The 13358-nt window shown below is 31.0% G+C and overlaps 1 protein-coding gene across 1 annotated transcript; it reads left to right on the top strand.

Annotated features, from left to right (window-relative positions):
- The first annotated feature begins 3158 nt into the window (after nt 1–3158).
- Nucleotides 3159–10896, top strand: LOC127253600 (geraniol synthase, chloroplastic-like). Its single transcript, XM_051278255.1, has 7 exons — nt 3159–3350; nt 4766–5039; nt 5726–6095; nt 8958–9176; nt 9320–9458; nt 9797–10048; nt 10445–10896. Exons 1-7 carry the CDS (start codon nt 3168–3170, stop codon nt 10736–10738), a joined length of 1731 nt encoding a protein of 576 aa, XP_051134212.1. The 5' UTR covers nt 3159–3167; the 3' UTR covers nt 10739–10896.
- Nucleotides 10897–13358: the final 2462 nt, after the last annotated feature.

Here is a 13358-nt window from a genome sequence, read left to right on the forward strand (position 1 = left end):
GATAGTATTTCCAGAAGACTATTATCTTTGGGTGGATGTTGAGGGAAGTCTTAGCCCTAGAATTGCTAACTGGCAGCTAAGAACCTAGTTAACTACAAAGATGAGCGATTCACTAAAGTACGATTGGATTTCGAGTTGGAAGGCTAACGTGTTCTTGAATTGAAAGAAAAATAAATGAGTGTTTACGTAGAAGTATACATAGCAACACAAAAAGACGTAGAGGGGGTGCTAAAAAGGCTGTTAGAAGAGCGTTGGATGTCAATGCGTATGACCCAATAAGATTTGTAAGTGTGGCTGTATTGTCCAACATAAGCTCTACAGGGTAAAAAAACCACTTAATTGGGAAATGATTTGATTTGCAACACTTCAAAGATAAATTCATTCAGTGGACATTTGAGAAATGATTGTTGCAGCTATTAGCCAATCCCACATAATGTGAAAATATAGCAATAGTGAGGGAATTTTACATGAACCTTCTTGTTGAGAAATGTCTAGACAATGTTTATGTCCAGGGAGTAAAGGTAAATGAGTGTCTGATGGCGATCGCAAAGAATTTACTCTTGAAGGAGGAATTTTCATATAAAAAGTCGTTAAATTCTTATGAAGCCCTAGACGAGAAGTTGGCTTAGAAATACATATAGGATAAATACATGCCACTCTTGAAATGGGCCTCCATGCGAATTACTGCACCACGCATTTCACCGATATGTGCATGACGAATCTCTTTGTTGTGGCCAAAATTCTCTACAATCAGCCTATCAATATCAGTGAGTTGATCATCCATGACATCACCACCCGCGGAGACACTTTCATGAATGCTCTTAGATATGGCCATATGATTATAAAGTTATGTTGTGCAGTATGGGTAGAGATCCCAGTCGAACAACAATATGATAACACAACCAAATCACTTAGAGATCGTCAAGCTCTGGTTCAATAAAAAATCTAAGCTATGAAAATCCGACAGTAACATTCGAATACCATTCTCTAAGCAAGAGTGAAGTATAAGTCTCTTCAAACTAAACACTTGTGAATCTAAAGATATTATTAATAGCCAAAACAAATCAAAATATGATAACAAAATGAGGTTAAAATAACAACACGTTAATGTTATTAACTTAGGGTGTGTTTGCTTGGGGGACTGGATTTTAAATACACTATTCATCTCATTTTTTCCCCCAAAAACATCGAATCAAACACCTATTTTTTATTTTTTATATTATACTAAAAATTAATTTTACATTCAAAATATCACATCGATACCTATTTATATCACATCATACAACTATTTAAATTCAAAACTTTTACTATTCAAATTTCAACTCAAAATCCAAACCCCCAAACAAACACACCCTTAGTATACACTGAGGTTGAACAGTTCAATGCATCATCTCAGCTAAACAACCACTATACTATGTAATATTGACTATAGAAAGTTCAAAACTACAAACTACCTGTCATAACGCGTCAATGTCTCTCTTAAACTGAATTATGCATCTGTCTTGATTATGAGTATTTTCATTTATTTGGGGATTGTTGAACAAATCGATTTAAATAATCAATAAATTTAAACTCAAAACTTTTATAAAAAGAATTTTTTGGTAAGTAGAAATATATGGGCCAAATAAAATAGTTAATTGATATGATTTTCAATTAGTGGAGCTAGGTTAATTAGGCTAATTAAAAGGATGGACACATACACAATCGCAAGCACGAGACGAACTCAGGTCTCGGGTCTTGAGTCTTGGGTCATAGGTCGTGGGTCTTAGTAACAGCTCTTGGCGATGTCAGATTTTGCACCATAATCTAATGTTTTAATCAAGAATAATAATATTTTTGGTACTGCTCGAGATGAGTCCCAAGTACAAGCCCATTTTTTAAGCTAAAAAGAATCCTAGGTGCATCACCCAGATTGCATTGGTCAAACATCTATCTATGTGTTTTGTGTGACCATGAGGTAAGAGTTCAAATTACAACGCCTCCAAATTTTGTATAATATACATAATTTGTCTAATGTGACTTGTCTTTTCGTACCTAATTGCCAAGCTATTAGGTTTGGCGGAGGTTTACCGAGAATGCATTTGAAAAACAACTACTGTGAGTTTCCAATTAATCAAAAAATAAAATAAAATAATAATCAAATATGTAAATATATAGGTCTGTTTTGTTTGTGTTTTGATTCAAATTGTTTTAAATGAAATTTTAATTTAATGTTTATGAAAAAAATATACTACCTCCGTCTGGCTCTAAGGTCTCATTTATTTTTTGCGTGTTGATATTTGAATATTAATTATTATATCAAAAAGTAGTACAAATTAAGAAAAAATTGCAACAATACTTCTATTAGTGTCTTATAATACTAATAGAAGGACATTTGTACAAAAAATTATACAAATATATGAATATTTTTAATGTTAAATAAAATGACATAAAATGTAAATGAGACACTTAGAGAATGACGAAGAAAATATGTATTTATTGTTAATAGTCTAGACTAAATATTGAAAAATTTCTTTGAAATTGTAAAAGAATGAACAAAAAAGATAATCTAAAAAAATTAGTAAATACAATACAAAAATTTTAACAGCTTTTGAACATGAGATTAGATGATTCTCTATCGTTCAATATTTTTTTTATTTTTAAAATTATTAAATCAAATATAAATTTTTTATTTTTTTTATATTATAGTAAAAAAATTTTTTTTTTTTTTTTTCAAACATGATTTGAAACATTGAGTGATTCCCAACTCAAAATTAAATTTTCAAATCCACATCGAAATAGATGCATAAGAAATTCACTTCCAAACACAAGAGTTGTGTTCTCTTGTAAATTTTCTAAAATTTTTAATTATTGAATTATTTTTTAAAAAAAATACAAATTAAATACATATTTTTATTATATACTTACAAAAAAATTATATTCAAAATATATTTCTCTCCAACACAAGTCAAAGTAAATAATACTATTAAGCAATATTAAAATGATCTTTATATATTATTTTAAATGTAATCTAATATGTTTATTTGTTCCCGTGGGGCACGTGCACCCATAATTTTATATGCATCTCCCCACCACGTACACGTAGCAACCTACACACAACACAAATATATATATATATATATATAATATACATGCAATAAAAGAAGTAGAAGTAGCAGTAGAAGCAAATGGCTTGTTCATTCGGCACCACCTTATACCGTAGCTGCCCAACGCCGCCGCGGCCGGAGCTTTGGCCTGCCCGTCCACGTCGCCGCCTTTGCATGTCGTCTTCGGTCAGAATCGTGGTGCCGCCGCCACCGGTCATCACGAGTTACGATGTGCTGCGCAAATACATACGTCAGCCATCGATGGTTTGTCTTCCTCATTTGTAAAGCAACACGGGCGTGTTATGCTTTTTGATCCTTATGTCTTTTTAAACGAGTGATTCTATGGGCTTGTTTACCAATATTTCATTTCCCGACATAATTCCTAATATATATATTTTGTATTTTTATAAAAAGTTAATATTTAATATAAAATATTACTCCCTCCGTCCTAGATACTATGTCCACGTTGTCGTTTCTGTCCGTCGCACATACCATGTCACTTTCTTTTTTCGGAAAATGATTACGCAACTTTAATCTCATTTTAAATTTTTTAATTTTTTTAATTTTAATTAAACTAATTAGTTATCTTAATCTTAATTTATAATTATTTATATTATAGAATAATTATTTTCACTAATACATTCTTAATTATCTACTAATTACATCCCTCCTATAATATTGTGTGTACAGTGTAGCAGACACAGTATTTGGGACGGAGGGAGTATCTTTTACATTGCCGACACAATTCTATACTTCACATAAATAAAATAAAATAAAACACTAAACGAACAACCTGTATATTTATTTCCTTGTGTTCAATTATTGATCTGTGTTTGTATAATTATTGTCAGAGCCTAAAGAACCTTTAAATATTATAGGGTTTGTTTGATCTGCGTTTGATTTGAAATTTGAAATTTGAGATTTTTTTAAAACAAAAAAATTTAATTTGAATAGTATTTTTATTTTATGATAAAAATAATATTTTAATTAAAATAGTGTCAATTAATTAGTAAATAATTTGAAGGGAAATGCAAATCAAAAGACCCTAATGTTTTTTGTTTGATTTTTGTATGTGTTTTTTATAATAGTAATATTTTATAAAATGAAATAGAAAATATTTTTATAGGAAATTATCATAGTTTTATACTTTGTTTGGGTGAAGATTAAAAAATAATAATATTTTTATATTATAATGATATAGATAAAATAAAATAAAATTGAGGTATTATACGAAATTTATTAAAAGAATAATAAATACATATGAACAAGTAGAAAAAATAATAGTCAATTAGTTATTTTTTGTTAAACAAAAATAATAGCAAGTTTTTTATGATTCGAGAATCCGTGGCTACTCGAAAATGTGAATCGGGTAAACTTTTGATCGAATATAATACTGTGCAAATTAGGCACCACACTAAGTCACATTATGCGGATCAATAAAAAAATAATAAAATTTTGAGTGAATAAAACTGTTTGTGATAATTAAATTAGGATAATGACATAATTTGAAATACTTGAATCAAATTAAAAAAATAAATAAACAAACTCATATTCTGTGGAGCTTAATTGATATGTAGTTGAATAAATTGTATTTTTTTTTTCTCTCTGGAATCGAAAAATTATTTGAATTTCTTTTATTTATTTATTTATTTATTGTGTATGAATATATGTATGTTTAGCCACATCCTTTCAAAGAAGACGAGGAAGGCAACAAGAGAAGGGAATATCTGCTGGAAGAAACAGCAAGAACACTGAGAAGATCATCTAAACCGCCATTGGAGACACTCAAGCTCATCGACACCATCCAACGCCTCGGAATCGCCTACTATCTCGACGACGAAATCACCGCCCTTCTCCAGAACCAGTTCTCCCTCGCCGGAGAAGATGATGACCTAATCGCCACCGCCCTAAGGTTCCGATTGCTCCGCCATAATGGCTTCCCCGCCGCCGCAGGTACACCACACACACAATACATACATACATATATATATATATATGCATGTTAACAGAGTCGACTCTTAGCATGAGCAACCTGAGCAATTGCTCAGGATCTCTATTAAAAAAAAAATAGTATATCAGTAAAGTAACGGAATTTCGTCCCTAAAATTCACATAGCTAACGATAATTTTATCTCTAATTTCGTCTCTAATGTCATTAGTAACAGAAAAAGTGAATTTAGGACAAAAAAAAATATTTTGTTACAAAATTAATATTTTCTTGTAGTGATCTACTTCATGATGGTCCATATTTTTAAATTTTATATTACTATTATCGGATATATTACAATTTAATTTAGATTTTATTCTTTATTTTTCTCAATAATTATCCCATCTAATTTTAATTCTAAAATTAAATTTTAACCAAAATTTTCTAAAATCAATTCTATCTTTATCGCCTTTAGAATTTGTAATTATTATTATTGAGTTATTAGTTTTAATAGTCATAATATTGTGAAATTTTATAATAGTAAAGATATGTATAGCAAACTACACCCGTCAATCTACTCCACACCAGGGGAAAAAAATCATTTGGTTATAGCGCCTATTATTTACTTTTTTTGCTCAGAGCCTTAAAAATATTAGAGACGGCCATGTATACGTATATCCTGCTAATTAATTATCAAATTTTCAAACGCACAGACGTGTTTCTGAAATTCATGGATGAGAGGGGGAAATTCAAGGAATTGTCCATGCCGGAGGGCGGATTAGGGCTGCTGAGCTTGTACGAAGCGTCGTACACAGGCGCTAGAGGAGAAGAGACGATAATGGAGGAAGCAAAGGTGTTCTCGAGAGCTCGCCTTCAGCAATGGCTTCCTCAGCTTCCACAACAACTCCGGCAGGCGGCGGCGCAAGCGCTGGCGGTGCCGACGCACCGGCGGATGGCGCGGCTAGAGGCCAGGCGATACATTCAGGAATACGGTGGGGGTAATAGAGAGCTGATCGAACTTGCAGTATTGGATTATAATAGAGTTCAAGCTCAACACCAAATGGAATTGACAGAACTCACAAGGTTAGTTAGAAATATATATATATATATATGTATATATAATTCTTATGGTTGCGTTGTTTTGTGCGTTTTACAGACATGTTTTTACTATTCAAATTCATCTTTTTCTCAAAAAATATCACATCGGACAATTATTTTTTTTTTTTATATTATACTACAAATTTATTTTACATTCGTAATGTTACATCAACCTCTATTTATATCACATCAAATAATTATTCAAATTCAACTTTTTAGCGTTTAAAAATCCAAACTCAAAGCAACTCATGCAGTGGGTTGTGCAAAAATTGGGGGCACTCCATTTTTTGAGTGGAGTTTGTATGATATTTTGTGGTGTTTGTGTATTTTTGTAATTTTTTTGAGTATGTTGTGTAATTTTATTTTTTTAAAAAAATAATCTATAATTTTATTTTTTGAAAAAAGTGATATAATTTTATTTTTTTAACATAATGAATAATTTTATGTTTTCAAAAGTGATATATAATTTTATCTTTCGAAAAGTAATATATAATGTGTAATTATATATATTTGGGTTATATTGTAAAAATAAATTAAAGTTGGGGTGTAATATAAATATAAAAAGTTATATAAAAGAAGAATATATAGGGAATATACTTTTTAGAGCGAAAAATTGAAGTTTATGGTTAGAGTAAAATGAGTGTAGATGAACTGCACTTTTAAAGTAGCTACTGCAAAAATGAAGTGGTCTAAAAAACTAAAACCTTCAAACAAAGACATTTGTTTTGATGAGTTTGGAAAAAAAATTGGTTATGTTTGGTATTAAATTAATATATAACAAGATGTTTTGTGAGGGAAAAAAAAATGTATTTTTTTTAAAAATACATAGTTCGAATAGTAAAAGTTTTGAGATATGAAATCTAAAGAAACAAACTAAAAATATATACAACACTTATTATAATTAATTTCAGCATAATTTATCAAATAATTTCAGCATAATTTATCACATAATTTGCCCTTATTTTCTATTTTCGTCCGTCCTACATAACTTATCCTTTCTATTTTTGGAAATATAATTATGCACTTTAATCACATTTTAAATTTTAAATTTTGTAATTTTCTTAACTTTAATTAAAATATTTATTTATTTTAATCTTAATCTATAATTATTTTTACTAAATAATAATTATTTTTACTAATATATTTCTTAATTTCTTACTAATTATATTTTACCTAAATTCTCGCGTCTAGAGTAATAACTCATATTATATGAGACGGAGGGAGTAATAGACAGTAGTAATCCATACAATGTATATGCTCAAAATAGATCACACTTTAATATAACACAATATATAATATTAATAATATCATATGTAATGGTAGACCACACATTGGTAGTGATTTTAATTTTAGTAATGCATTAGAAATTGCATAATATTCATATATATATATATATATATATTGTGTTAATCTATTTAAATGCATTGAAAATTAATTTTATAACTAGTTGGATAATAGTTTAATTGAAGCTGATATAATTTGACAACATAAACCTCTTTTTTTTTTGTTTTTTGTATTAATAAATTTGGGGTAAAAGAACTTATGATGTGAAAAATCAATTCAAGCATGGACTGAATTAATCACATATAGGATCGCATGCTGAATTTAATTAGGACTATTAATTCGAAAAATATTTTTATATTGATTCAACGTTAGCATGTGATCTATCAAAATCAAATAATAGTAACTATTGATTAAATAAGGACAATTAAATCAATTTAAATATATAGTTTGAATCAATGGCCGTTATTAGTCATGAGACTTTTTCCAATATATATATTCTTGTTTGAGAAAAAAATAATAATAAAAATTATTGTTTGTCGGTTGTTTTTCTACTTTCTAATTCCTCTAGTCATTTATTTAAATTTGACTTGTATGATTCTTTTGATAAATTTAGGAAAATTTTGATTTGAGTTTGATATTAAAATAATATATAATGGAATATTTTGTAAGATAAAAATATAAATTTTTTTCGAAAATGCAGAATCCAAATAGTATATATAAACTTGAGGTTTGAAGGTTGGAGAAACAAACCAAAGTTCGGAATTTAGTTTATCTTTGACCCTTTAGTTAGGATTTTAAACAATGCTATGTGGCCATCGTTATTATATACTCCCTCCGTCCAATTTCTATTATCCTAAAGTATATTTGCACGATTTTTTAGGTGATTGTCTTTTTTGTTATGAATCGACAAATTTGTCCTTAATTGTATGGTAGAGATTAAAAAAAATAAATGAATGAAGGGTAAAAATGTAAAATTTGTGTTTAAAAAAAGAAATATGACAATAGTTGTTGAACGTTCCAAATAGGAAAGTACGACATTAGTTTGTGGACGGAGGGAGTATATAATAAAAATATGGCATTTTAAAAATGGATCACGACGGGATAACTCAATTCAGTATAGAAACTGAAGTAGTCCAAATACAAAACCTCTTAAAGATATATTTCGAAAAGTGATAAGAGCTCCTATTTTCTATGCCCAAAAAAATTAAGATATAGTGTTTGATTAGCATTTTATTTTGAGATTTTTTTTTTTTTTATGTGAAGTCAAGAAAATTATATCGGTAATATAAAAAATAATATTTTATGTTGAATATTGATTTTTTTTTAAGAAAATAAAATATATATTAAAAATTAGTGTCTTTAATTGGAAACTGGTGATATTTACATAGCTGGTTATTAAAAAGTTCACGTTTGATTGATGTGAAATTGCATGGCTATAGCAATATTTTGCTGTAGTTAATTGAATATTAATATAATTAATAAAAATCGTGTACATTTAATTTCACAAAATCAAATCAAGATTATATAATCCTGTAAAAGTGTTACTAATAATCCATTGATTAGGTGGTGGAAACAACTAGGGCTTGTTGAGAAGTTACCGTTTGCTCGGGATAGACCGTTGGAGTGTTTTCTATGGAGCGTTGGACTTCTTCCGGAGCCCAAATACTCTACATGTCGAATAGAATTGGCTAAAACCATTGCCGTTTTATTGGTCATTGATGATGTTTTCGACACTTACGGCAAAATGGACGACCTATTGCTCTTCACCGATGTTATTAAGAGGTAACACATTATATTCAAGCAAAACATATATATTTGTCTATGTTTTAGTTATTAATATTGTAAGCTACACTAAATATAGGCTTAATGATTTTTTTTTATTTTATTTTTTATATTTATACGATGAACACACTTGTTTGTTTTAGATGGGATCTTGCAGCCATCGAAACCCTTCCCGAATACATGAAAATATGCTACATGGCATTGTACAATACGACTAATGAAATATGCTACAAAGTTCTCAAGGAGAATGGATGGAGTGTTCTTCCTTACCTTAAATCTACGGTACGTAATTTTTTATTCAGTTCGTTCTGTTTGTTAAAATAGAAAATAATTCATTATAAAAATAGATAAAAATTAGTATCTTTAAAAAATACATGAATGATGAGAGAACTATTGTCACATATATTGACTTATGATTGATTGACTTTTTTTTTTCGATTCAATCACTTTTATATAAAATTACATTCAACGTAAGTTTGAATTTATCTTATAAGATGGATATGTCGATAAATATAAGAAAGTTAAACTGATACAAGTGAAAAATATCTTCATACTACATTTACATTTTATATAGTTACACATTAATCCTAAGAAACATATTTAAATACATGTTTATGCAGTGGATAGATATGATCGAAGGTTTCATGAGGGAGGCGAAGTGGTTCAACGGGGGTCGGCCCCCAAATTTGGATGAGTATGTCGAAAATGGTGTTTCCACTGCCGGGGCATACATGGCTTTGGTGCATCTATTCTTCCTAATCGGGGAAGGCATCAACGAAGCAAACGCTCAATTGTTAACCAAACCCTATCCAAAGCTCTTCACGGCTGCCGGCCAAATTCTTCGCCTTTGGGATGATCTTGGAACGGCCAAGGTATGCACATATACATATATGTCGGTAGTTATGGTGTTGATTGTGATTAATTAGCCTTATGCTGATAGTAAAAGATATATAGACTAGTAGCACATAAGGTATAAATCAAACGCACAAAATATATTTTAATATACTATATAAACTAACAGTGCATAAAAATAATCCGCACAATACATATTACGATTAATCTTAGCATAAAATGTATGTTAACACTACACATCAGTAAAATATGAACTAAAACATTAGATTAATCCACACAATACCTAGTGTATTAATTCAAATAGTGTGCTGGTATTTTATATTTTATATGTTGTCAGTACAATACTAATTAATACACAATGAACACCTTAACAATTCTTAATATGTTGTAATTAATTTTACAATTTATTGTAACAGGAGGAGCAAGAACGAGGGGACTTTGCGTCAAGCATACATTTATATATGAAGGAGAAAAACTTGGGGAGTGAAGAGGAAGGGAGAAGTCGTATTTTGGAAAAGATAAACAACTTGTGGAAAGATTTGAATGGAGAAGTCATGTACAACCACACGCGGATGCCTCTACCGATTATTAAAGTCGCGCTTAACATGGCTAGAGCTGCACAAGTTGTGTACAATCACGACCAACATACTTATTTTTCTAGCGTCGACAATTATGTTGAGGCCCTCTTCTTCACTCCTCTAGCAATTTGAATACATTCTTCCTTGATGCAATGCATGTATGTATGTGCGTATAGACTTAGTATAAATGTATGTATCCATAAAAAAAATTACATGCAAAAATGTATTTTGGTTTTGAAGAGAATTTAGGAATATGAACTTTTTGTATTTCACCAAAGAAGTAATTTACAGTACATCAGCAGTATATACATTCGTCCTCTAGAGAATAACAAACAGAATCTAATCCCTAACAAACTAATTGTAACTTGGGCTTAAATCTAAAATTGATAATGGGCTACAAATAAAAATATATAATACAAAAAAAAAACCCATGAAACAACCAAATTACCTAACATTTATCTTCTTTCTCACCTTGTTCCTCATCTCGGTTCCAATCCATTTTGCAACATTCGGCTTCTAATGCTCCATTGTTCTTCAATTTTTGACATCCTCTCCTCGAACCAAACATGATCATGCACAACTTAGAGCGCAAATTTTTTAACATTAGATTGCATAAGTTCTTGGTGTAGATGTCAGCAATCTCAGATTTGCTTCTAACATGAACTAAAGATATGAAACCAATCAAGACATGATGTCTAACAAAATGACATGCAATCTTAATATACTTTGTTCTTTTATGGAACACCGGACTATGAGCTATATGTAATGCTGAAAAATTGTCACAATGCAATGGAATAGGTTGTGACACAATCACCTTCAATGAATTCAGAAGATAGGAAATCCAAAGCAGCTCGTTTGTCGTTGTGCTCATACTCCTATACTAGGCTTTTGTTGATGAAGTGCTTACCGTAGACTGCTTTTTAGCTTTCCAAGAGATAAGATTCGATCCAAGGAACACATAATGACCGATAATAGATTTCCTTGAGTCAGGGCATATACCTCAATCTGTATCACAATAGGCTTTCAAATGCAATGAAGATGTTGAATCAAATGTCAAGTTGTGATTCATGGTTCCCTTAAGATATCTTAGTAAGTGTGTTGCTGCCCTCCAATGAGTGATAGTAGGTTCACTCATGAATTGACTCAACTATTGTGTGGCAAAAGTTATATCCGGTCTAGAGAAGTTCAAATACAACAACCTTTCAATTAATCTACGGTACATTGATGCATCAACAAGTGGTTCACCATCTTTATCAGAGAGCTTCAAAAAAGTAGGCAAAAAAATGGTTGTTAATTTGGTTTCTACATGTTCGTGTCATCAGGAATATCAAAAATATATTGACTACCTTTGAGTCAAAATCATCACATTTGCTAGTAACTTAATTTCCAATCCAAGAAAGTAGTTGGCCTTTCCCAAATCCTTGATTGTAAAAGCTAGATAAAGATAGAGTTTGACTTCGTTAATGGGTTTAGGTAAGGATCCTTCCAGCAGGATGTCATCCACACAAACAGTTAAAACCAAAATGTCTGCACCAATATCCTTGAAGAACAGACAATCATCACGAGGGGACTTTTCAAAACCAAACTATAAGACCTTATCAGCAAAAGTTTTGTACCACACACGTGGTGCCTGTTTGAGTCCATAGAGTGACTTCTTTAATCTACACTCTTGATCAGAAGTAACAGAGTAACCTGGTGGTGGCTTGAGATATAGTTCTTCATCCAAAGCTCTATATAAAAATGCATTATTTACATCAATTTGTTGAATCTTCCATCCCCTTGCAATTGCAACTGCTAAAACCAATTTTATTGTGAAACTTTTGGCCACAGGTGAAAAACATTCGTCAAAGTCAACTCCATGAACTTGTAAGTATCCCTTTGCAACAAGCTTAGCCTTATACATGTTTATGGTTCCATCCTTTTTTTTTTTTTTGGTTCTAAATACCTATTTGCATCCAATTGCTTTCATTCCTTGTAGTAGAGTGGTTAATTCCTATGTCTCATTAGCTTCAAGGACCTTAATTTCTTCAGTCATTGCATAAACTCAATGTGGTTTTTCTGCAACTGCAACATAAATAAGAGGCTCTTCACTTGCATCTTCGGGAGTTTCATGAGCATAAACGTAATCTTTCATCTAACATGGCTTTCTTTTGGCTCTATGAGGTCTGTCAAACTCCTCTAAAGTAGTTTGTGTAGGACTGAGAGATGCTGGTGGCATGTAGTTTTTATCAATATTTTTGGAAATCCCACACATTAGAGTCATTAGTAGGAACCGATCCAGCCAAAGGGTTGTTTCCTAGTGCTAGAAGCTCTGTGTTAACCGATTGGTCGTAGGTTCGAATCCTACTTGGGAATAGGGTGGACGCAACAGCTACATGGACCCCTTCTTTTCTGTTGTTGCCAGCGCTTTCCCTGGCCTGCATTGAACAGAATGCTCGTGGTCGCCGGCTAACACCAATCTCCTTTGTAAATATGTTATGAGTTGCCTTCTAATGAAACCGCAGATGTCCGGGATCGACGTTCCTTGCCAACTATCGACCCTGATCTTTCAATTGTTATGCCTGGTGAAAAATTATTAGGTGTGAGAGAGACACGTTGATTCTCTCCCACAGTAGGCAATGTACGGCATTGTGGCATCTCAAGGTTGAAACAAGATTTATCTTCAAGACCAGGGAAGACATCCTCATAGAATATTACATCCCTAGTTATTAGAACTTTATTTATTTTAATGTCCAAGACTCTATAACCCTTT

The sequence above is a fragment of the Andrographis paniculata genome, unplaced genomic scaffold, assembly GCF_009805555.1.
Source record: "Andrographis paniculata isolate CXL003 unplaced genomic scaffold, ASM980555v1 Contig51END, whole genome shotgun sequence".
Lineage (NCBI taxonomy): Eukaryota > Viridiplantae > Streptophyta > Magnoliopsida > Lamiales > Acanthaceae > Andrographis > Andrographis paniculata.